Here is a 26458-nt window from a genome sequence, read left to right on the forward strand (position 1 = left end):
GGCTTGCATGCTGCTGCCCTGGACCGTTCTCCTCTGATAGAGACAGGAGCAGTCCTCCTAGGCCAGGCTGGGGGCAGTCCACGAGGAGAAGCTCTCACAATACCTGGCGCAGGGAAGTGGTCAGAAATGTTAGCTGCTGCTGTTACACAAAATAGACCCACCAACGGCAAACACATACTAACAGCTGAAGTGGTGGGCTCAGGTGTCAAAAATATTAGGTTTCTCCTAAGCAAAGGAGAGTGAATTTTGCCATTTCAGACTCATTTTAAGAAAGCTATGGACACAAAACAATATGTCTTCCAATAGTGTAGGTACCACTGCCTTCGCTATGTTTGGGATTTCATTTGGACCTTCTCTTGAATTTAGGGAAGTGCCAGCGAAGCCACCCTGGTGGCCCTGCTGGCCGCTCGGACCAAAGTGATCCATCGGCTGCAGGCAGCGTCCCCAGAGCTCACACAAGCCGCTATCATGGAGAAGCTGGTGGCTTACTCATCCGATCAGGTGAGTGTATTGTGGGAGTATCAGCCAAGACTTCAAGACCTGAATGTTTGGTTTTATGTCAAATTCAAACCAAACCAAACAGCATCCTTCCAAATCTAAGAACAGTTCCTCAGGTATCACTAAATAGAGACCTGAACTACAGGGAAGGGGTGGATTCTTGGGTGGGAACTGGATAGATCAAGTTAAGAAGGAAATAAATGTGTGGAGACATCACCGTGACTGGCTCTGTCACCTTTTCTACCAGTGCGGACTTACGTTGTGATTATCTGGCCTTCCGAGCACCACTGCAGAGAAACTAGATATGGGGATCAAAGTCCTGGGCCCTAACTGCAGCTTTGTTATTCTGTGATCTCAGGCCCCTGGGTAGGGTCAAGTGGGGGCTGCAGGGCAAAAGGTGGCCGGCTTTCATGAGAATTGCCTTTCCTGAGAATCTCTGAGACAGGATGGATCTGCCACAGTGGTGATGCCTCCTGGCTGGTTTCTTTCCTCCAGGCACTGTTTACTAAGCTTGGCCACCAAGCTCCCCAAGGCTCCACAGTCAGGGGGCAGGGCACAGATTTGAGCCTAGGATTTCTTAAGTCCACCTCTGGGATCTACTTTCCAGGGTCTCGCCGCTTATTCTTGAATTCAAACAAATGAAAAACTTCATGAATATTGACCCAGCACTTTACCCTTGTTAGTGCCTGATACTTTAAACTTAAAAGCAAGATTCAACAGGAACAGAAACAACTCCAGGAAAAAAGGGGTCTCACGAAGGTGCAAGGGAGAGGGAGCAGTCAAGAGCAGTTCTGCCTCCTGTGCCGTAAGAGGGACCTTGTGTTTGCAATGTTGGCTGCTCTCTGCGGATCCAGGGCCTGGTAATAACTGCATGCACACACCAGTACAAATCCAACTCTGCTGTCTTCTTTCCAGGCACACTCCTCAGTGGAAAGAGCTGGGTTAATTGGTGGAGTGAAATTAAAAGCCATCCCCTCAGATGGCAACTTCGCTATGCGTGCGTCTGCCCTGCAGGAAGCCCTGGAGAGAGACAAAGCGGCTGGCCTGATTCCGTTCTTCGTAAGTTCGGCAGCACTTGTGGCTCCTGGCCAATAAGGTGAAACCCCGTCTCTACTAAAAATACAAAAAAAATTAGCCGGGCATGGTGGCGCATGCTTGTAATCCCAGCTACTCGGGAAGCTGAGGCAGGAGAATGGCGTGAACCCGGGAGGCGGAGGTTGCAGTGAGCCGAGATCGCGCCACTGCACTCCAGCCTGGGTGACAGAGCAAGACTCTGTCTCAAAAAAAAAGAATTAATCTTTGAGAAACGCTTTTTACCTCCATTTTATTTTATTTTATTTTTTTTGTCAATTCAAGTTACTTCCCAAGTTACTTCCCATGAATAGCTAACGTGTGACTGGGGAAGTCGTGGCGGATATGATTTTTATGTAAAATTTTATCCTAATCTGGGGAGGTCATAGAGGAGTCGGGAGCATAAGCAAATCAGTGTAATGTGGAAGGACTGACATGGCTCAAAGTTAGCACGCAGAGCAAGGTGACAGCCAAGACATTTTGAAGGATGCAAAAAGAGTCTGCCAGTGGATCAAGGTGTACCTGCCATCTTATCCCAAACGTCTTATCTTTCTCCATTGCGTTCATCTCCACGGTCCATACAGGTTTGTTCCTACATGTGTTTACTGCTTCCTTCTTCCTAACAGAATGTGCGGGAAGGGAAGGTCCATTTGAATCCCTGCGTTATCCCTAGCTCCTGAAACAGTGCCTGGCACTGAACAGAAGCTCAATAAATATTTGTCAAACAAATAAAGATTTGGAAGAAAGATCATTCAGGTAGAAAGATCTCCCTTAAAATTCCCACAAACAATTTCAGTACAATTTGAATAGATTCTATTTAAATAAGGTGAATTTCTTTGAACCTATAGTGTCAATATTAAGACTCAGAATACTCTGTCTAGGGAAAAATAAATCTATCAAAACACACTCTTTTAGGTTTCAGGAATGAAAACAATGCAGGAAACATCACTTAAAATGTTGAGAAGATTGTATTTTACAAAAATTTCAAAACTCATAAAATAAAAAGACAAATGCTGGCAAGAACCACTTATAGCATATGTCGTAAAGTAAATCTTAAAAAGAAGGCTTACATATCAATAAGCAAAAAGGCAACATTCCAGTGGGAAAACATGCGAAGTATATGAAGTCAGCTTCATATATAACCACAAAAAACTAAGAAGAACACAAAACCAATTCTGATCCTCTAATAACCAAAGAAATGCAAATTAGTTGCTGAGAGAGGTATGTTAAAATCTCACACTACGAGTGTAGATATGTCTATTTCCACTTTTTATATCTGTTAAGTTGTGTACATATTTTGAAGCATATTAATTTGGTGCATACACATTTAGAATTGCCGTATCTCCCTGGTGAATGATCGTTTATCACTAGGAAGTGCCCTTTATATCTCTAGTAATGCATTTTGTCCTGCAGCCTACTTTGTCTGACATTGCTGTAATTACATATATTTTCTATTGGCTAATGTTTGCATGATATAGACATTTTCCATTCTACTTTCAACCTCCGTGTTCGTTTATATTTAAGATGTATCCTGTGAAAGCAGCATTGATCGTTGCTATTTTAAAAATTTGTTTTTAAAATCCAGTGTGATGATTGATATTTATTTTGTTCATTTACACTCAAGGTAGTTATTGATACATTTAAATATTATCTACTGTCTTACTATTTGTTTTTTACTTGGCCCAACTATTATATGATTGCTTTTCTCTATGTTCTTGCCTCTTCTTGGATTAATTATTTCATATTATTCCATTTTCTTATCTCTGCATTTTCTTATTTCCATTTGGCATCTTTTCTTTTAGTCTGTAGAATTCCCTTTAGAAATTTTTAGTGTGAATTTGATGCAATGAATTATCTCAGTTTTGTTATTCTGAAAGTGTCTTTACTGTGCCTTCACTTTTGGAAGATATTTTTTCTGGGTATAGAATTCTAGAGTGTTTGGTAGCTAGTTTTATTTTTGGTACTTTGTATAAGTCCGTTGAATTCTTTCTTCCATGATTTCTGTTGAGATATCAGTTGTAATTTTAATGTTGTGATGATGAAGAACATATAAAAATATGACATTTCCTCCTGTGCTGCCAGTGGGGGTGCTGCTTGCTTTTTGTCTTTGTTTTACTGTGATACAAGGATAATTTTCTTTGTATTTACTCTTCTTGGATTTCACAGAACTTCCTGAATCTGTAATTTAGTGTCTCTCCTCAGTTTTGGAAAATTCTAACCTATTATCTTCCCAAAGTTTGCCTCTCTTCATTTCCTCTCTCCTCCCATTCTGGGACTCTGATTATGTATATGTTAAATCTTTCTGCAGACTGCCATACATCTCTTATGCCCTTTTACATATCTCACATTCTTTTTTTTTTTTTAATCTCCAAGCTTCGGTCAACTTAGTTACAATTTACCAATTAATCTCTTTAGCTATGCCTAGCTGATAAATATGTCATGTTCATAATTCTAAACATTAAAAAGTTTTAACTTATTTTATTTTATTTTTTTTGAGACAGAGTCTTACTGTATCACCCAGGTTGGAGTGCAGTGATGCAATCTTGGCTCACTGCAACATCTGCCTCCCAGGTTCAAGTGAGTCTCCTACCTCAGCCTCCCGAGTAGCTGGGATTACAGGTGTGTACCACCACACCTGGTTAATTTTTGTATTTCTAGTGGAGACGGCGTCTCATCATGTTGGCCAAGCTGGTCTCAAACTCCTGACTGCAGGTGATCTGCCTGCCTCGGCCTCCCAAAGTGCTGGGATTACAGGCATGAACCACCGTGCCTGGCCAACTTTTTATTTTGAAATAATCGTAGATTCATGGAAAATTACAAAGTTAGCACACAGAAATTCTGTGTACTAACCCTTCACCCGATTTCCCCTAATTGTTCCAACTTTTGTAACTATAGTACCATATCAAAGACAGGAGACTGACACTGGTTCATTGTGTGTGTATAGGTCTATGTCATTTATCACAAGTGTCGATTCATGCAGCCACCATGCCAATGAGAATACTGAAATCCTCTAGCACCACAAAGGTCTGCCTCTGCTACTCCCTGATAGTCACTCTCACCTTCCTGATCTCCTACCATCATCAACCCTTGGCAATCACTGATATGTTTTCTACCTTTACACTCTTGTCATTTTGAGAATGTTATGTAAATGGAATTATACAATATGTGACATTTCAAGATCAGCTTTTCTCACTCAGCATAATGGCCTTGAGATCCATCCAAGTTGTTGCATGTATCAATAGTTTGTTCCTTTTCGTTGCTGCACCACAGAGATTTGGTACCATATTATCTATACTACAGTTTGTTTACCCATTCATCTGTTGAGGGGCATTGTAGTTGTTTCCATATTTTGGCTATTACAAATAATACATCCAGGAACATTAATGTATAGGTGTTTGGGTAGACATATGTTTTCATTTCTCTGGGATAAATGCCTAAGAGTGCAATTAAGGGTCCTATGGTAGTTGTTACATTTAATTTTTTTAAAAAAGAAACTGACAAGGTATTTTCCAGAGTGACTGTATTGTTTTACATTTCCATTATCAATGCTTGAGAAAATCAGGCTGTTTACATCCTCACCGGCATTTGCTATTGTCACCATTTTTTATTTTATCCATTTTGATAGATATGCATTAATATGTTATCATGGTCCGAATTTGCAGTTCCCTGATAACTAATGAACATCTTTTCATGTGCTTATTCACTGTCTATATGTCCTCCTCAATGACATGTGTCTTTATGTCTTTTGCCCATTTTCTAATTGGATGATGGACTGATTTTTTAAATGAATAAGCTTAATTTTGTTAGAGTTGTTTTAGGCTTACCGAAAAATAAGCAGGAAGAACATATACCTTCTTATATCCCAACCTTCATTTTCCCCCATTATTAGCATCCTGCAGTAGTGTGATACATTTATTAAAACTGATTCACCAATACCTAACATCCGTAATTTGCCTTAGGGGTCACTATTTCTGTTGAATTTTCTATGTGTTTTAACAAGTGTATAATGACATGTATCTACCATTTCAGTGTTATACAGAATAGTTTCACTGCCGTAAAAATCCCCTGTGCTCCACCTATTTATCCCTCTCTCCCTCCACTTGAACCACTGGCAGCCACTAATCTTTTTGGCTGTCTCCATCATTTGTTCTTTTTTAGAATGTCACACAGATGGAATCATACAATATGTAGCCTTTTCAGATTGACTTATTTCACTATCATGTATTTAAGTTTCCTCCATGTTTTTTTGTACTAGTTTATTTCTTTTTATTGTTGAATGCTGTTTTCTGATATGAACATGCCACAATTCATTTATGCATTTATCTATTGAAGGACATCTTGTTTGCTTCCAAGTTTTGACAATTATTAATGAAGTGCTATAAGCATTTGTGTGTAGGTTTTTGTGTGTATATAAGTTTTCAACTCATTTGGGTAAATACCAAGGATCACAATTGCTGGATCATATGGTAAGAGTGTGTTTAGTTTTATAAGAAAAGGCTGAACTGTGTTTCAAAGAGACTGTACCATTTTGCATTCCCACAAATGATGAATGTTAGTGTCAGTTTTTCAAATCTTTGTCAGCTATTAATTTTTTCAGTGTTTTTTATTTTATACATTCTAATAGATGTGTAGTGGTATCTTATTGTTATTTTACTTGAAAATTCTCTAGTAACATATGATGTTGAGCATTATTTCATGTGCTTATTTGCTACATGAACATCTTCTTTGGTAAGATGTCTGTTCAGGTCTTTTGCCCACTGTTTAATTGGATTGTTTCATTATTATTGAGTTTTAAGAGTTCTTTGTGTATTTTGGGTAGCAATCCTTTATCAAGATATGTGTTTTGCAAATGTTTTCTACCAGTATTTGGCTTGTTATTTCATCCTTTAAACAATGTCTTTTGCAGAGCAGAAGTTTTAATTACAATGAAGTCCAGATTATCAATTACTTCTTTCATGGATCATGCTTTTGGTGTGGTCTCCAAAAATTCATCATCAATCCTAAGGTCATCTAGGCTTTCTCCTATATTATCTTCTCAGAAATTTATAGTTTTGCACTTTAAAACATTAAAATAGATTTAGGTCTATGGTCTATTTTCAGTTAATTTTTGTGAAAGGTGTAAGGTTTATGTCTAGATTCATTTTTTGCATGTAGATGTTGATATGGTTTGGCTCTGTGTCCCAACCCAAATCCATGTGGAATTGTAATCCTCAATGTTAGGGGAGGGACCTGGTGGAAGGTGATTGGATCATGGGGATGGATTTCCCCCTTGCTGTTCTCATGATAGTGAGTGAATTCTCATGAGATCTGACTGTTTAAACGGTGTGTAGAACCTCTCCCTTTGCTCTCTCTTGCTGGCCATATGAAGATGTGCTTGCTTCCCCTTCACCTTCTGCCATGATTGTAAGTTTCCTGAGGCCCCCTCCAGCCATGCTTCCTGTATAGCCAGTGGAACTATGAACCAATAGTTCCCTTCTTTGTAAAGGAACAATAAACCTCCTTTCTTTATAAATTACCCAGTCTCAGGAAGTTCTTTATAGCAATGTGAGAATGGACTAATACAGATGTCCAGTTGTTCCAGCACCATTTATTGAATACTACACTTCCTCCGTTGAATTGCTTTTGTTCCTTTGTCAAAGATGAGTTGACTTCATTTGTGCAGATCTATTTCTGTTCAACTCATTTATTTGTCTCTTCCTTTGCCAATACCATAGTGTCTCGATTTGTAGCTTTCTACTAAGTCTTGAATTTGGGTAGTGTCATGTCAGATCTCCAACACTGTTGTTTAATGTTATGTTGACTATTCTGGGTCCTTTGCCTCTTCATATAAGCATTAGAATCAGTTTAGCAAAATGCACAAAATAACTTTCTGGGACTTTATATGGGATTGCATTGAATTTACACTTTTTGTTGAAATAACTGACATCTTGATGATATTGAGACTTCCTATCCATGTATGTGAAATATGTCTACATTTATTTAGATCTTTTAAAAAATTTTCTTCATTAAAGTTTTGTAGTTTTCCTCACATAAAGCTCATTCTTTTTTTTTTAACTTTTTTGGTGCTAATGGGAATGGTTTTTATTTTATTATTCAAATTTCATTTTTTTAATTGCTGGATGATAAGAAAACAATTAACTTTTGTCTAATATTATCATTTTATCCTACAGCTTGCCATAATTACTTACTTAGTTCTGAGAGAGTTTTGTTTTGGTTTATTCTTTGGGATTTCTACATAGATAACCATGTCATCTGCAAAGATGCTTTTCTTTCTTTCCTTCCAATCTATATATCTCTTATTTCCTCTTCTTGTCTTATTGCATTAGCTGAAACTCTCAGTACAATGTTGATAGGAGTGGTAAGAACAGACATCTTTGCCTCATTTCTGATCTTAGTAGAAAAACATCTAGTTTTTCATCATCAAGTATGATGTTAAGAGTAGGTTTTTCTTTCATCAAGTATGATATTAAGAGTAGATGTCATTCATCAAGTTGAGGAAGTTCTGCTCGAATCCTAGTTTGCTAGGAGTTTTTATCATGAACAAGTGTTGAATTTTGTCACTTTTCTGTATCTATTCACATAATCATGAGATTCTTGTCCTTTAGCCTGTTGAAATGATAGATTATATTAATTTATTTTCATATGTTGAATCAGCCTTCCATCCTGGAATAGATCTCACTTGGTTGTGATATATAATTTTTTTTACATTGTTGGATTCAATTTGCTAATATTTTGTTGAGAATTTTTGCATCTATATTTACGAGAGATATTGGTCTATAATTTTCCTTCTTGCAATGTCTTTGTAATACTGGTCTCATAGAATGAGTCAAAAGTATTCCTTTTGCTTCTATTTTCTGTAAGTAATCATTACTTCCTTAAATGTTTGGTAGAACTCAGCAGTGAATTCAATTGGGCATGGTTTCTTTGTCTTAGAAGGTTTTTAATTATTGATCTAATTTTAAAATAGATGTAGCACTATTGAGGTTATCTATTTCTCTTTGTCTGAGTTTTGGTAAATTGTGTCCTTCAAAAAATTGGTCCCTTTTTTTAGGTTTTTGTATTTGTGGCTTTGGAATCCATTATGTTTCTTTATTATCTTTTTAATGTCCATAGGATGAGTAATGAAGGCTCCACTTTCCTTTCTGATATTAGCAATGTGTGCCTTTTTTCTTAACCTGTATAAATGTTTTAAAATTTATTTATCATTTCAAAGAGTCAGCTTTTTTTCTTTATTTCCTATTTCCAATGTCACTGATTCCTGCTCTAATTCTTATTATTTTTTTTCTTTTCTTTTCTTTTCTTCTGCTTACATTGCATTTATTTATTTATTTATTTATTTATTTTCTGAGACAGAGTCTTGCTCTGTTTCCTAGGCTGGAATGCAGTGGCACAACCTCCACCTCCCAGGTTCAAGCAATCCTCCTGCCTCAGCCTCTTGAGTGTCTGGGACTACAGGCATGCATCACCATACCCAGCTAATTTTTGTATTTTTAGTGGAGATGAGATTTCAGCATGTTGGTCAGGCTGGCCTTGAACTCCTGACCTCAGGTGACCCGCCCGCCTCGGCCTCCCAAAGTGCTGGGATTACAGGCATGAGCCACTGCACCCAGCCACAATGCATTTAAATTGCCTTTTTTTTCTAGGTTCTTAAGGTGAAAACTTAGATTATAGATTTAAGATTTCCCTTCTTTTCTAATGTATGCATTCAGTTCTGTAAATTTCCCTTTAAGTACTGTTTCACTGCATCCCACAAATTTTGATGAGTTTTATCGTCACTTTCATTGAAGTTGAAGTACTTTTAAATTTTTCTTGAGACTTCTCCTTTGACTTTAAAATGTGTTGTTTGATCTCTAAGAGTTTTCGGGTCTTCCAGCTATCTTTTTATTATTGATTTCTAATTTAATTCCAATGCAGTCTGAGAGCATACTTTGTATAATGTCCATTATTTTAAATTTGTTGAGATGTATTTTATGGCTTGGAATGTGGTATATCTTGGTGAATGTTGATTGTGAGCATGAAAAAGAATATATATTCTGCTGTCATTGGATGAAATATTTTACAAATATTGATTTGATCCAGTTGATTGATGGTACTTTTCCATTCAATTATATCCTTACCTATTTTCTGACTGCTAGACCTGTCCATTTCTGACAAAGGGGTGCCAAAGTCTCCAACTATGAGAGTGAGTTCATCTGTTTCTCCTTAGAGTTCTATCACTAATAATATAGTAACTGTGAAAAGTAGATTCTCGCCCATCTTCAGGATTTACTGGTTTTTGTTTGTTTGTTTTGGTTTTGATTGTTGTAGACTACCTCTATGCTGAAAATTGGCCTTAGGTGTAAACTTTTTTCCCCCATAAGTTATTAGGGTACAGGTGGTATTTGGTTACATGAGTAAATTCCTTTAGTGGTGATTTGTGAGATTTTGGTGCACCCATAACCCGAGCAGTATACACTGCACCATATTTGTAGTCTTTTATTCCTTACCCCCACTCCCACTGTTCCCCCCAAGTCCTCAAAGTCCATTGTATCATTCTCATGCCTTTGCGTCTTCACAGCTTAGCTCCCACATAGCAGTGAGAACCTACAACGTTTGGTTTTCCATTCCTGAGCTACTTCACTCAGAATATGTCCAATCTTATCCAGGTCACTGCAAATGCTGTTAATTCATTCCTTTTTATGGCTGAGTAGTATTCCATTGTATGTATATGTACCACAGTTTCTTTATTTATTCGTTGATTGATGGGCATTTGGTTGGTTCCACAATTTTGCAATTGTGAATTGTGCTGCTATAAACATGCATGTGCAAATATCTCTTTCTAATAATGACTTATTTTCCTCTGGGTAGATACCCAGTAGTGGGATTGCTGGATCAAATGGTAGTTCAACTTTTAGTTCTTTTAGGAGTCTCCACACAGATTTCCATAGTGGCTATACTAGTTTACATTCCTACCAGCAGTGTAGAAGTGTTCCTGGATCACCACATCCTTGCCAACATCTACTGTTTTTGATTTTCTGATTATGGCTATTCTTGCAGGAGTAAGGCGGTATTGCATTATGGTTTTGATTTGCATTTCCCTGATTATTAGTGATGTTGAGCATTTTTTTATATGTTTGTTGGCCGTTTGTCTATCTTCTTTTGAGAATTGTCTATTCATGTCCTTAGCCCACTTTTTGATGGGATTGTCTTTTTGATGGGATTGTTTGTTTTCATGTTACTGATTTGTTTGAGTTCGTTATAGATTCTAGATATTAGGCCTTTGTCAGATGTATAGATTGTGAAGATTTCCTCCCACTCTGTGGGTTGTCTGTTTACCCTGCTGACCGTTCCTTTTGCCGTGCAAATGCTCTTTAGTTTAATTAGGTCCCAGCCATTTATCCTTGTTTTTATTGCATTCGCTTTTGGGTTCTTGGTCATGAAATCCTTGCCTAAGCCAATGTTTACAAGGGTTTTTCCAATGTTATCTTCTAGAATTTTTATAGTTTTAGGTCTTAGGTTTAAGTCCTTAATCCATCTTGAGTTGATTTTTGTATAAGGTGAGAGATGAGGATCCGGTTTCATTCTCCTACATGTGGCTAGCCAATTATCCCAGCAACATTAGTTGAAAAGGGTGTCCTTTCCCCCACTTTATGTTTTTGCTTGCTTTGTTGAAGATCAGTTGGCTGTAAGTATTTGGATTTATTTCTGGGTTCTCTCTTCTGTTCCATTAGTCTATGTGCCTATTTTTATACCAGTACCATGCTGTTCTGGTGACTATGGCCTTATAGTATAGTTTGAAATCAGGTAGTGTGATGCCTCCAGATTTGTTCTTTTTGCTTAGTCTTGCTTTGACTATGCTGGCTCTTTTTTGGTTTCATATGAATTTTAGAATTGTTTTTTTCTAATTCTGTGAAGAATGATGGTGGTATTTTGATGGGGATTGCACTGCATTTGTAGATTGCTTTTGGCAGTATGGTCATTTTCACAATATTGATTCTACCCATTAATGAGCATGGAATGTGTTTCCATTTGTTTGTGTCATCTATGATTTCTTTTTTTTTTTTTTTTCGAGACGGAGTCTCGCTCTGTCACCCAGGGTGGAGTGCGGTGGCATGATCTTGGCTCACTGCAACCTGCAGGTTCATGCCATTCTCCTGCATCAGCCTGCCGAGTAGCTGGGACTACAGGCGCCTGCCACCACGCCCAGCTAATTTTTTTGTATTTTTTAGTAGAGACAGGGTGTCACCATGTTAGCCAGGATGTTCTTGATCTCCTGAATTTGTGATCCGCCTGTCTCAGCCTCCCAAAGTGCTGGGATTACAAGCGTGAGCCACCATGTTCGGCCCCGTCTATGATTTCTTTCAGCAATGTTTTGTAGTTCTCCTGGTAGAGGACTTCAGCTCCTTGGTTAGGTATATTCCTAAGGTTTTTGTTTTTGTTTTTTTTGCAGCTATTATAAAAGGGTTCTTGATTTGATTCTCAGTTTGGTTGCTGTTGGTGTATAGAAGAGCTACTGATTTGTGTACATTAATCTTGTATCCAGAAACTTTGCTGAATTCTTTTATCAGTTTTAGGAGCTTTCTGGAGGAGTCTTTAGGATTTTCAAGGCAAGTGATCATATTGGCAGCAAACAGTGACAGTCTGACTTCCTCTTTACTGATTCGGATGCCCTTTATTTCTTTCTCTTGTCTGATTGCTCTGGCTAGGATTTCCAGTACTACGTTGTAGAGAAGTGGTGAGAGTGGGTAACCTTGTCATGTTCCAGTTCTCAGAGGGAATGCTTTCAACTTTTCCCCATTCAGTATTATGTTGGCTGTGGGTTTGTTGTAGATGGCTTTTATTATATTAAGGTATGTCCCTTGTATGTCAATTTTGCTGAAAGTTTTAATCATAAAGGAATACTGGGTTTTGTCAGATGCTTTTTCTGCATCTGCATCTATTGAGATGATCATGTGATTTTTGTTTTTAATTATCTTTCTGTGGTATATCACATTTATTTACTTGTGTATGTTAAACCATCCCTGCATCCCTGGTATGAAACCCATTTGATCATGGTGGATTATCTTTATGACATGTTGTTGGATTTGGTTAGCTATTATTTTGTTAAGGATTTTAGCATTTATATTCATCAAGGATATCTGTCTGTAGTTTTCTTTTTTGGTTATGTCCTTTCCTGGTTTTGGTGTTAGAGTGATGCTGGCTTCACAGAATGAATTAGGGAGGGTTCTTTCTTTATCTTCTGTAATAGTGTCAAAAGGATTGGTACCAATTCTTTGAATGTCTGGTAGAATTCTGCTATGAATCTGTCTCGTCTTGGACTTTTTTTGTTGGTAATTTTTAAATTACCACTTCAATCTCACTGCTTGTTATTGATCTGTTGAGGTTATCTAATTCTTCCTGATTTAAGCTGGGAGGGTTGTATTTTTCCAGGAATTTCTCCACGTCTTAAGGGTTTTCTAGTTTATGTGCATAAGTGTGCTCATAGTAGCCTTGAATGATCTTTTGTATTTCAGTGGTGTCACTTGTAAAATATCTCCTGTTTCATTTCTTAGTGAGATTATTTGGATTCTCTGTCTTCTTTTCTTGGTTAATCTTGATAATGGTCTATCAATTTTATTTAACTTTTCAAAGAAATCAGCTTTTTGTTTCATTTATCTTTTGTATTTTTTTTTGTTTCAATTTCATTTAGTTCTGCTCTGATCTTGGTTATTTCCTTTCTTCTGCTGAGTTTGGGTTTGATTTTTTTCTTGTTTCTCTAGTTCCTTGAGGTGTGTCCTTAGAATGTCAGTTTGTGCTCTTTCAGTCTTTTAGATGAGGCGTTTAGGGCTATAAATTTTCCTCTTAGCATCCCCTTTGCTGTATCCCAGAGGTTTTGGTAGGTTGTGTCGTTACTGTTGTTCTGTTTGAAGAATTTTTAAATTTCCATCTTGATTTCGTTTTTGATTCAGTGCTTATTCAGGAGCAGTTTATTTAATTTCCATGTATTTGCATGGTTTTGAAAGTTCCTCTTGGAGATGATTTCCAGTTTTATTCCACTGTGGTCTGACAGAGTGCCTGATATAATTTCAATTTTCTTAAATTTATTGATGTTTGTTTTGGCCTATTATACGGTCTATCTTGGAGAAAGTTCCATGCACTGTTGAACAGAATGTGTATTCTGTGGCTGTTGGATGAAATATTCTGTATATACCGTTAAGTCCATTTGTTCCAGGGTATAGTTTAAATTCATTGTTTCTTTGTTGGCTTTCTGTCTTGATGACCTGTCCAGTGCTGTCAGTGGAGTATTAAAGTCTCCCACTATTATTGTGTTGCTGTCTATCTCATTTCTTAGGTCTAGTAGTAATTGTTTGATAAATTTGGGAACTCCAGTATTAGGTGCATATATATGTAGGATTACAATATTTTCCTGTTGGACAATGCCTTTTACCATTATATAATGTCCCTCTTTGTCTCTTACAACTGCTGTTGCTTTAAAGTTTGTTTTGTCTGATATAAGCATAGCTACCCCTGCTCACTTTTGGTGTCCATTTCTGTGAAATTCCTTTTTCCACCCCTTAAGTTTATGTGAGTCCTTATGTGTTAGGTGAATCTCCTGAAGGCAGCAGATAGTTGGTTGGTGAGTTATTATCCATTCTGTGGATCTGTACCTTTTAGGTGGAGCATTTAGGCCATTTACATTCAATTTTGGTATTGAAATATGAGGTACCCTTGCATTCATCATTCTCTTTGTTGCCTGCGTACTTTTTTTGTTTATTTGTTTTTTGATTTTGCTTTTTAACTTGCATTTTTGCTTTATAGGTCCTGTGTGATTTATGCTTTAAAGAGGTTCTATTTTGATATGTTTCCAGGATTTGTTTTAAGATTTAGAGCTCCTTTTAGCAGTTCTTGTAGTGGTGGCTTGGTAATGGTGAATTCTCTCAGCATTTGTTTGTCTGAAAAGGACTGTATCTTTCCTTCATATATGATGCTTAGTTTAGCTGGATACAAAATTCTTGGCTGACAGTTGTTTTGTTTGAGGAGGCTGAAGATAGGGTCCCAATCCCTTCTGGCTTGTAGGGTTTCTGCTGAGAAATCTGCTGTTAATCTGATAGGTTTTCTTTGTAGGTACCCTGGTGCTTCTGTCTCACAGCTCTTAAGATTCTTTCTTTCATCTTAACTTTGGATAATCTGATGTGCCTAGGTGAAGATCTTTTTGCCATGAATTTCCTAGGTGTTGTTTGTGCTTCTTGTATTTGGATGTCTAGGTCTCTAGCAAGGTCGGGGAAGTTTTCCTCAATTACTCCCCCAAATATGTTTTCCAAGCTTTTAGAATTCTCTTCTTCCTCAGGAACACTGATTATTCTTAGGTTTAACATAATCCCAGACTTCTTGGAGGCTTTGTTCATATTTTCTTATTCTTTTTTGTTTATCTTTGTTGGATTGGGTTAATTCAAAGACCTTGTCTTCGAGCTCTAAATTTCTTTCTTCTACTTGTTCAATTCTATTGCTGAGACTTTCCAGAGCATTTCACATTTCTAAAAGTGTGTCTGAAGTTTCAAGCTCTGAGTTTCTTTCTTCTACTTGTTCAATTCTATTGAACAGAGCATTCCACATTTCTAAAAGTGTGTCCAAAGTTTCCTGAAGTTTTGATTGTTTTTTCTTTATGCATCTATTTCCTTGAATATTTCTCCTCTTACTTCTTGTATTGTTTTTTGGATTTTCTTGCATTGGGCTCTGCCTTTCTCTGTTGCTTCCCTGATTAGCTTAATAACTAACCTCCTGAATTATTTTTCAGGTAAATCAGGGATTTTTTTCTTGGTTTGGATCCATTGCTGGTGAACTAGTGTGATTTTTTTGGAGGGTGTTGAAAAGCCATGTGTCGTCATATTACCGGAGTTGGTTTCCTGGTTCCTTCTCATTTGTGTAGGCTCTGTCAGAGGGAATATCTAGGGCTGAAGACTGTTGTTCAGATTCTTTTGTCCCACAGGGTGTTCCCTTGATGTAGTACTCTCCCCCTTTTCCTATGGATGTGGCTTCCTGTGAGCTGAACTGCAGTGATTGTTGTCTCTCTTCTGGGTCTAGCCACCCAGGCAGTCTACCCAGCTCTGGGCTGGTACTAGGGGTTGTCTGCACAGAGTCCTTCGGTGTGAACTATTTATGGGTCTCTCAGCCATGGATACCAGCACCTGTTCTGGTGGAGGTGAGTTGGGGAGGGGGTGCAATGGACTCTGTGAGGGTTCTTAGCTTTGGTGGTTTAATGCTCTGATTTTGTGCTCGTTGGCCTTCTGCCGGGAGGTAGTGCTTTCCAGAGAGCATCAGTTGTAGTAGTATGGAGAGGGACCAGTGGTGGGCAGGGCCCTACAACTCCCAAGATTATATGCCCTTTGTCTTTCGCTACCTGGGTGGGTAGGGACTCACCACCAGGCGGGGGTGGGGCCAGGCATGTCTGGGCTCAGATTTTCCTTGGGTGGGTCTTGCTGTGGCTGCTGTCGGGGATGGGGGTGAGACTCCTAGGTCACTGGAGTTGTGTACCTAGGAGGATTATGGCTGCCTCTGTTGAGTCATGCAGGTTGTCAGAGAAGTGGGGAAAACCAGCAGTCACATGCCTCACCCAGCTCCCACACAAACCGAAGGGCCTGTCTCCCTCCCACCTTGCCTCCGCCAACAGCCCCAAGTCTGTTTCTGGGCGTGGGTGAGAGGGGCTTGAAAACTTGCCCCAGGCTACCTACTTCCCAGCTATGAAAGAAAAGGGCTTGGTTTTTCCCCTCCCTCTGGTGTCTGCACACTGGATTTGCACTGTCCCCAAGTTCTGGCCAGGAGGCTTCTCATCCCTTCAAACTGTTACAATGTTGAGCTGGAGATTTCCTTCTCCTTGTGAAGTTTTACCCACTGCTCCTCTGGCTGCCTTCCCAGGGGATCCCTGTGGTGCCAGCAGGAATGACCTGCTTGGGAACCCAGTGAGTTCCTAGGGCCTTTCTGCTGCTTCCTCTACCCCTGTATTTTGCTCGACTCTCTAAATTGACTCAGATCCAGGTAAAGTCGGAAACTTCTCCTGCAACAGAACTTCATTTTCTCTAGTGGGCATGTGTGTTCAGGAGAGGAGGGTCTCCCTTTCCCACTTCTGTAACTGGGGCACTCACAGTACTTAGGGTGTCTCCTGAGACCTGCAGGAGCATTTCACTTCCTTCACAGGGTCTATGGGTCCTCTCGGGATTGCTGGTTTGTTCTTGCAGTCAACCTGGAGCTAAAATTCACAAATATGAGCCTCCACACGCTGCTCTGTCCAGTGCTGCAATCTCAATCTAGTCCTGCCTCCCATGTGCCATGATGATTGGCCTTAGGTGTAAATGTAAGGTTCTTTCAGTTATTTTCTGAGCCTGTGTCTCTCCTGGGTATGTGTGATGACTTTCTAATTTCCCCTACACAGGTGTTAGTCTTTGAATATCCAAGTCTTCTCACTGTCTGTATCCTTAAAAAGGGAAAAGAGGAAAATAAGGGGGGGAAAAGGCACTGGCCCTTTTTATCCCCCAGAAGTCACTTCAGTTGGATAAGGTGGGTCTTGTAGCAATGGGCAGGGTGTACAACAATGGCCACCACCTCTTTGCACCTGTGACTGATATCAGTAATCAACAATCAGCAATCAAAGTGCAGACTCCCAATATTTGGAGGACAGTTTCCTTTTTCTCACTTTGGCTCTTGCAAGCTCTGTGCAAGCTGCTCCAGGGACACATGCTCAGCTATGTGCCATGGGCCTGGGGGTGGTGGGTGGGTAGGTACTACTGTACTAGAGCTAAAATTGACCAAAATTAACTGTATTTTACTGTCCAACCCTTATATTGAAGTTGCAAGCCTTCAATAGACCCCAAAGTTTCAAAATAATTGCATCAAACAGATTCTGCCAGTAGGTAAAAGTTTTGTTTAGCTGGGAGACAGATTTCCTGGTGCTTCCTACTCCTTCATCTCTTCTTTACCCTACATCTGTAATGCTCTTTTTTTATCCCTGACAATTTTCTTTAATAATTTTCTTGATCTACATTGTCTAAAATTAATATAGCTGTTCCAGCTTTATTTTCATTGGTGTTAGCATGGTATATTTTTCTACATCGCTGTACCTTTAATCTGTATCTTGACATTTAAAGTGCATTTCTTATACACAAAATATAGTTAGGTCTTGTTTTCTTATCCATTCTGACAGTCTGTGTGCTTTATTTTATTTTTAATTATTTTAATTTTAATTTTTTATTTCAATAGGCTTTTGTGGAATAGGTGGTGTTTGGTTATGTGGATAAGTTTTTTAGTGGTGATTTATGAGATTTTGGTGCACCCATTACCCTTTTCAATTAATGCATTTAGACCATTGATATTTAAAATAATTATTGATGTAGTTGGATAAATATCTACAATATTTATTACCTTTTCCTATTTGCTGCTCTTATTCTTTGTTTCATTTTTGGTCTTCTATTCTTTGCCTTCTCTTGTTTTAACTGAGCATTTTATAGAATTCTATCTTTTCTTCTCTCTTAGTATGTGAATCAATTTTTTTTCTTTTTCTTTTTTTTCTTTTTGCGATGGAGTCTCGCTCTGTCGCCCAGGCTGGAGTGCAGTGGTGCAATCTTGGCTCACTGCAACCTCTGCCTCCCAGGTTCAAGCAATTCTCCTGCCCCAGCCTCCCAAGTAGCTGGGACTATAGGCGTGTGCCACCATGCCTGGCTAATTTTTTTGTATTCTTAGTAGAGACAGCATTTTACCGTGTTAGCCAGGATGGCCTCAATCTCCTGACCTTGTGATCTGCCTGCCTCGGCCTCCCAAAGTGTTGGCCAGGCTAGTCTCAAAATCCTGACCTCAAGTGATCCATCTGCCTTGGCCTCAAAGTGTTGGGGTTACAAGCATAAGCCACCATGCCTGGTCAGATTTTCTTTCTTTACATCAAATATTATAAGCATTTTTTTCAGGTCATTATATATTATATAAAAGTATAATTTTGTTAAAAAAGTCGCATAATACTCTATTATATCTCTATCTTTCCCAGCCATCTCTCTTATATATACACATATGTACACACATACATATAACATAAATAAATATAAATGTAATTTATTTGATACAAATTCACATGTATATACATATATGTGTGTATTTGTATTTTATGTATTCATAAAATTCATATTTTATGAATTTCTATTAAATAAATTATATATTATTTTGTGTGTGTATATATATATATATATATATCTCCTAATATCCTAGCAATAAGCTAGTGTTAAACCATTGAGTTTTTTTTTTCTTTTTTTGAGACGAAGTCTCGCTCTTTCGCCCAGGCCGGAGTGCAGTGGTGCTATCTCGGCTCACTGCAAGCTCCACCTCCCAAGTTCATGCCATCCTCCTGCCTCAGCCTCCCGAGTAGCTGGGACTACAGGCACCCACCACCGCACCCAGCTAATTGTTTGTATTTTTAGTAGAAATGGGGTTTCACCATGTTAGCCAGGATGGTCTCGATCTCCTGACCTCGTGATCCGCCCGCCTTGGCCTCCCAAAGTGGTGGGATTACAGGCGTGAGCCACCACACCCTGCCATCTTACTTACATTTTTTTTTTTTTTTTTTTGAGATGGAGTCTCACTCTATCACCCAGGCTGGAGTGCAGTGGTGTGATCTCAGCTCACTGCAACCTCTGCTACTTAGGTTCAAGTGATTCTCCTGCCTCAGCCTCCCAAATAGGTAGGATTACAGATGTGCACCACCACACCTGGCTAATGTTTGTGTTTTTGGTAGAGATGAGGTTTCACTGTGTTGGTCAGGCTTGTCTTGAACTCCTGACCTCAAGTGATCTGCCAGCCTTGGCCTCCCAAAGTGCTGGGATTATAGGCATGAGCCACAGCACCTGGCCTACTTACATTCTTTCTTGTAGTAATTGGTGCACTTAAAAATTTTATTCATTTACTTATTTACTTATCTATAATAACTTATGTAAACAAAGTAAATAAGTAAGATACATAAGTGGCCAGGTGCGGTGGCTCACACCTGTAATCTCAGCACTTTGGGAGGCCAAGGTGGGCGGACCATGAGGTCAGGAGATCGAGACTATCCTGGCTAACATGGTGAAACCCCTTCTCTACTGAAAATACAAAAACAAAATTAGCCGGGCATGGTGGCAGGCGCCTGTAGTCCCAGCTACTCCAGAGCCTGAGGTGAGAGAATGGCTTGAACCCCAGGAGGCGGAGCTTGCAGTGAGCTGAGATGGTGCCACTTCACTCCAGACTGGGCAACAGAGTGAGACTCTGTCTCAAAAAAAAAAAAAAAAAGATACATAAGTATCTTATATAAGTAAGATAAGTAAATGAGAAAATTTACTTATCAGAATTTCTTGGGAATGATTTATAGCCCTGAAATTACTTAATGAAAGAGATGGATTTTTTTTCCCCAAGACTTTTGATACATACTATCACATTCTCCTTCAAAAACATTGTACCAATTTATACCAAAAGTTTCTTTATAAAAAGTTATTAAACATAAAAATAATGTTAAAATAGTGACTTCTACTGAAAGAAATGTAATGGTGAAATTGCTGGAGGTGCCAAGTAATACAGGCACTAAGAGATGACTCATTCATTCATTCATTCATTCATTCATTCATGTGCTAAGAGGAAGTAATTTACGATTTTCTTAGGAGTTTATTTAATAGAGTGTCCATGGGTGAAATTCAGATTCCACTGGGCAAATGAGGAAATGAAAAATGTGGGAATGGATTCCTTTATAAAGAAGTTTGCCTGTGAAGAAAAGAAGAGTAAATAGTGCCATTGCTGGAGCAAGTTGGGCCGAGGGAGATGTGCTGAGAGAGAGATTTATCTGTGCATGTGAAGGAGTTGGTGGAGGAGGCAGAAGCACGAAAGAGAAGACTACACATTTCGTTAAGAGAAACAAAATCAAATTTTATTTTCTTTGAGGAAGATGGAAGGACCAAATTAATATGCCTTTGTTGGAATTTTGCCCTAAAGACCAAAATTCCAGAACATTCTGCTGACAGAAGCCACAGATGTGGGCCAATTGTAGGTATCAGATCAGAGAGGAGAATCACTTTTTTGCTGTAGACTGCTCCATGCACCGGCACCGTACCAGCCCCGGAGGTGTGTGGTGAGCTATGATCCCTTTCCTCATGGCATGGTTCTTGGTGGGGAAGACAGGTATATTCCCATCTCCACGCCATTTGATGAGAACAATGCATATATACATGGGTAGAGGGCGCAAATAAACTTCCGAGAGGGGATTTGGAAAGCCTGTTGCTGAGAGAGAACACAGGAGCTGTGTCGGGTTATCCAGGCAGGTGCTTCTGGGCATGGTGCCTTTCTTGTTGGAGGGAAGAGGGCTGCAGCGTACAGAGATGTAGAAAAGCACAGGACATTCCATGAAATGCAGCTTGTTTGTTGTCTTTAACTGGCAGCCAAAGGATTGTAAAGCCGGAGAGAGTCCGGGCCCTCACAGGAGAGGGGTTGGAGCCTGAGCCTTGTCTCACTGCCCAGCTGTGCCCTTGTGGTTATAACTGGGCATGTACATAATGACTATATGCGTCCTTCTGGGATGTAGCCACATGGTCTTCATTATATTCTCAAAGGAGCTGTAGATCCCTTAAAATTCAAGACTTGCTGCTGAGGGCAAGGGGCACATTTGGCAGGGTTTGAACCAGAAAAGCTGAATCATTGCCCTTCCATGAACAGGCTTGGGGCTTGTAATAAAGTTTCCCCTTATTTCTCAGGACAGCTTGCTTCCCTAATGGGCCAGCTTGATAAGGTCGGGCCACAGAGGGCGATGCCTGCGAGGCACTTACGTGAGCACAGCGGGCTGGTTGAAGGGGCAAGGATGCAGAAGAGGAGGTCGTGCTGAGCTCTGCCACTGCAGGAAGACTGCAGGCTCTTTGAGATGGAGGCCTGCACTGTCCCCTACCCCTCCTTCCCCCTGCACAAATGTGATTATGCCTCTGCAGAGTGCCTGGAATCAGGTTAGCGTCATTGAGCAATGCTGAGCCGGGGTAATCAGAGCCTGGAGCGGAGCAGGTGCTGGCTTTAAAGTGGCTTCTGAGAATTAGGACAGGCTGACTTGTAGCTTAGCCCCACGTAGACAAGCCACTTAGAACATTGTCCTTGCAGCCCCCAGGCCTCCTCCTTACCACAGCAAAGTGCTTGGGTTTGTTGGAGGGGCCTCTGGCATGGCCCAGGTGCTGAGCTCGTTAACTGATGTTCAGAGGCTGGTGTCCCAGGGGTCCTGTTTGCCCAGCGTGTGGCAGGACAACAAGAGCTAACCAAGCCTGGGGTCGCATTTGGTCTGTTCCTGCCTATCTGGGTGTCCTGGGACAATTACCCACCTCTTGGAGCCTCACATAAGTCAACTGTAAAGTGGGAATCACGAGCATATCTAACTCATAAGGTGGTGGCAATTAAATATCATATAGGAAAGGCTCTCAGCATTAGGCCTGCTGCAGAGTTAGCCGCAAAGAACATCGCCCCTATTCTCAACCTAGGCCACTGCCAGGACAAGGCTGGATTTTATTGTTTCTACAAAGATGTTTCATACTCAGAATAAAAAAAAATCAGTAATTACATAAGAATCTAAGAATAAAGGTTTATGTTAACCAAAATCTTAAGAGAAATGCAGTATTACTGTTTGGTGAACATCACTCTAGATGCTCTTCTATGCACACATTAATAGAGAGAAACTAATTTTAATAATGGCACATTTAATATATTAATTTTAATAATAGAAGTTATTGGCTGGGCATGGTGGCTCTCGCCAGTAATCCCAATACTTTGGGAGACTGAGGCGGGTGGGTCACCTGAGGTCAGAAGTTAGAGACCAGCCTAGCCAACATGGTGAAACCTCGTCTCTACTAAAAATACAAAAAGTTAGCTGGATGTGGTGCCTGTAATCCCAGCTACTCGGGAGACTGAGGCAGGAGAGTCACTTGAACCCAGGAGGTGGAGGTTGCAGTGAGCTGAGATCGCACCACTGCACTCCAGCCTGGACAAAAAGAGCGAAACTCCATCTCAAAAAAAAAAAAAAAAAAAGTTATTGCATTTAGTTTAGTGTTTAACTGAAGAAAGTCAGATGAAACAGAAGGGATTGCTAAACTAGAGATATGTGATTTCTAAGATATGACTCTGGGAGTTGAGAAAATAAGTTTCAAGCAATATTAATATTGTTAAGTCATTCTTTGCTTTTTCGCTATTCTCTTAAGGACAAAGATAAGGCATTCTAAGACTCTCATGCTCTACAAACTGAGTAGCCAGGTGTCTTAGATAAAGTGCTTTAACATTCAATTATATGTCAAGATGAAATTGCAAATAGCAGAGAAAAACAACACACTGACTTCAATTCCCACTAAATGACTTATCTTGCCAAAATGAAACAAATGCGGAGAATTCTTGATGCTTGACATGAGGAGGGGACATCCAGAGGTTAAGAAAGGATGCTGACAGCACCAGGAGAAACACTGAGGTATGCAAGATGTTAGCCCGTTGGCACCTGATAGACCGGGCAGGTCTGTAAGTGCAATATGTTGCATTGTAGGTAAGAAAAATAAAGCCCAGCCAGGTGCCAATGTGACATGGAGTTGGGCCTCCAGCCCAGGGCTCTGTGCCCCACATACATGGTTTAACTATCTGTATTCACTGTGCCTTTTTACTGTCTGTGCTTCTGATGCTGTGACACCTTTAGGTCTTGCTGACCCTGGAGGGACTGCCCTTCTCAGGGAGAGGGGGTTCCTAGAACTCTTAAAGGACTCACTTGCAAGTTCACCTTTCTTTTCTTTTCTTTTCTTTTTTCTATTATAAGTTCTAGGGTACATGTGCACAACGTGCAGGTTTGTACATATGTATACATGTGCCAGGTTGGTGTGCTGCACCCATTAACTCATCATTTACATTAGGTATATCTCCTAATGCTATCCCTCCCCACTCCCGCCACCCCACGACAGGCCCCGGTGTGTGGAACTCAAATAAATTTATAAGAAAAAAGCAAGTTCACTTTTCAAATGCAAAATCATCAGTATAGAGCTCCTACCCCAGCATCTCCTCTGTGGGGCTCTCACACTCTGGGCTACTATCCTCATGCCCTGACCACTCAAGGGCTAGGTACCAGACATCTAGGGACAGCCCCTGCTCCAAATGTGACCTGGAGCAGACCAAATGTGACCCCGGAGCCCACTGAAATTATTCAAACCAGCCGATCCTAATCCTGCTCACCCTTGCCCTGCCTGGTTCTTCCTGTGGAAACCACAACACAGGCCCTTGCCACTGTTTTTCCCCCACCCCTCTGCTGCCCAACTGACCCTGGTGCTTCCCCATGTCCCCATCCCCTTGGGGACTGTGAGGAACAAGCTGTTTTTAATGGCAGTCATCTCCTGACTTGTTGGGCTCACCATCCTGAACAAGAAGAAAGCCTACATTTAAACAGACTGCCCCTGCTGCGCCCGAGGGTAGCCCCTTTGGGGACTGACTCCCTTGGGCATAGCTCAGTGACACAGAGAGCCCTTCCAGAGTCCAGCCAGGACCTGTTTTGGGCCCACGCCCCGGGGTTTAGTATGGAAAACTCTGGTCCCTGAGCAGGCATCGCTCTGTCTGAGAAGTACCTCGTCCAGCCCAGCCACCTGTGAGAGGAACAGGGCAAGGCCGGTGAGACGAACCTTCCTCAGGCTGACTCTGTGCTACCTGGGCATGAACACTTTGTCTCTCTCTAAGAGGAAAAGTTGGTTTCCAGGTGAAATGCGAGGCAGTCCTAGGTGAAATGGAGCCAGAAAAGTCTCCAACTGGGGTTCTCACATACGAGTTTCTGACCTCTCTATCTTTATCCTCAGGACACATGGCATTGCTAAGACTTCACAGGGGGCTCAATAAAGGTCACACAAATTTAATTCTATTCCACACTCTTGTCGCATCTGCAAAGAAATTTCATTATCTAGACTGCATGACATCCATAAATCAATTAGGCCCTTTGGTTTTGTAAACATAATATGCGTTTTGATCCTTTGGAGAGAGCTGTTTCAATTCAGCAATAGGTTTCAGCATCTGTGCAATGTCCAGCAAAGTGCAAATGCTCAGCCTAACACAAAACAATGAGACAGGGTCCCTGGTTTTGGGAGCATCATGGGTCTGGAGGGAGAGACAGACACGTGTGTGGGGACAACACAATCAGGCTGTGCCAGTGCGATCGTGGCACCACAAGGTCCTCAGAGGTCAGGAGAGGCCGCAGTGACTCCTAGCCCGTATTTTCTGGGTTGTGTGACTGACAGCACTCAATGCTTTCTCAGAACATCCCTTTTAAAATTATTTTCAATGTCAGCAGTGTTTTCTCACGACCTCCTGAGGGTTCAATTAATCTTTGGGAACAGTATCATTCAGAAAGAGAAAGGCAGCGGATTAAAGCTGGTAAATGATACTCTTGCTCAAAATCCTAGTGTGACTCTTAACTGATGCCAAAGTCTGTTCTGAAAGAGGCATTCCACGAGTGCCTTGGGCAGTCTGGGCCCTGCTGGAGGGAGCCTCATCTCTACTGCACTTGCTCTGCTCTGTGCATTGCACATGTGTGTATGCACACACACACGTGCACACACACACAGACACACACACACCCCCTAAACTAGGAAAAAATCCCAGGCTTCTGCTCCACAGTAGTAATTATGTTCTTACATTCTCTATATATGTATATATATATACACGCACATATATATATAGAAAATAAAATATATACACTTGTGTATATTTTAATTATAACTTAATTATAAATTTAATTAGATTATAATTAAATTAAAATGTATGTATGGAATATAAGAACATAGTTACACTAATGTTACATAGAACATTAATTAAAATTTAACAAAAGTATACACACATACATATATATGTATATTTAATAAAGTAGAATATAGGTATCATTGTCCAGATGGTAGATTGCTTCATTTCTGCCCCAAGGCACCCTGGAAAATCTTTTGCAACTTCCCGGTTTCTAACCTCAGAGCTTAGTTTTCTGTCTGCAAATCTGTTTCTCTTAACCTGTTGTGATGCTTTCACCCAAAGATTCAATGTGCATCCATGGGCTTATGTTTCCATGTAGCAGACGTTAATTGGGATCTCGGCTCATGGCCCTGGGTTGGACCATGGGGCAGCAGTTGCTTGTGTGGAGGTTACAGCGGTGACTGGCACCTGGGGAATAAAAGGTTGTCTGCTTTTTACCCTCTAGGTGGTTGCCACCCTGGGGACCACAACATGCTGCTCCTTTGACAGTCTCTTAGAAGTCGGTCCTATCTGTAAGTATCCGATTCCATTTTCTTTTTGGAAAATGTTCTCTGTATACGGGGAATTTAGCAAACCTTCCTCATCGATCTCTCTTTCTTGTCGTTAACTTCATATTGTGATGGTTTGCCCAGCTCTTCTCGTATTTGCAATAACACAAGCCTCATTAGCTTGAACTTCACAAACTCAGAATTTGGGCTAATTGGAAAAGAACTGAGCTTAGTTCTACCAACACACTATTTGTAAGAAAAAAAATTCCAAGCAATATAAAAGTTATGTAAAATTGCAGGTTATGTTGGCCCTGTTGAGGAGAATAAACTCTTCAAAATCTTAGAGTAACCACCTTCATATGTGGGTCGTGCATATACCTGATATGAGAATTGTCCACGGTTGAATTTAATTCTTTGGTATATCCCTTTTTCACCTTTTTTTGGAGTTACTGAATGCAGTTAAGAAAATCGCTGAAGGTAGTTTAGCAAATCAACACAATGAAACTAGATTTTGCCAAGGAATAATCTGTGCTTCAGATGATTTCCTGGTCACTCTCACCTCCTCCCTTCCTCATTCAGAGATCCTAGGTTTTCTCATTGAGACTAGGATGCTGTGTTTTCAAAAGGTGAACGTGAATGAGCAGCTCTGTTTCTAGAGTTTCACC

The 26458-nt window shown here is 40.2% G+C and overlaps 1 protein-coding gene across 7 annotated transcripts in view; it reads left to right on the forward strand.

The window, feature by feature from the left end:
• DDC (dopa decarboxylase) overlaps nucleotides 1-26458 on the forward strand; it is a 115898-nt gene that overhangs the window by 51992 nt on the left and 37448 nt on the right. For all 7 annotated transcript variants that reach the window (XM_063667314.1, XM_054495456.2, XM_054495457.2 and 4 more), the window contains 3 exons: nucleotides 367-501; nucleotides 1414-1557; nucleotides 25751-25817. In XM_063667314.1, the coding sequence (XP_063523384.1) occupies nucleotides 367-501; nucleotides 1414-1557; nucleotides 25751-25817 (346 nt within the window). The remainder of the gene's footprint in view (nucleotides 1-366; nucleotides 502-1413; nucleotides 1558-25750; nucleotides 25818-26458) is intronic.

The sequence above is a fragment of the Pongo pygmaeus genome, chromosome 6 (genome assembly GCF_028885625.2).
Source record: "Pongo pygmaeus isolate AG05252 chromosome 6, NHGRI_mPonPyg2-v2.0_pri, whole genome shotgun sequence".
Taxonomy (NCBI): Eukaryota; Metazoa; Chordata; class Mammalia; order Primates; family Hominidae; genus Pongo; species Pongo pygmaeus.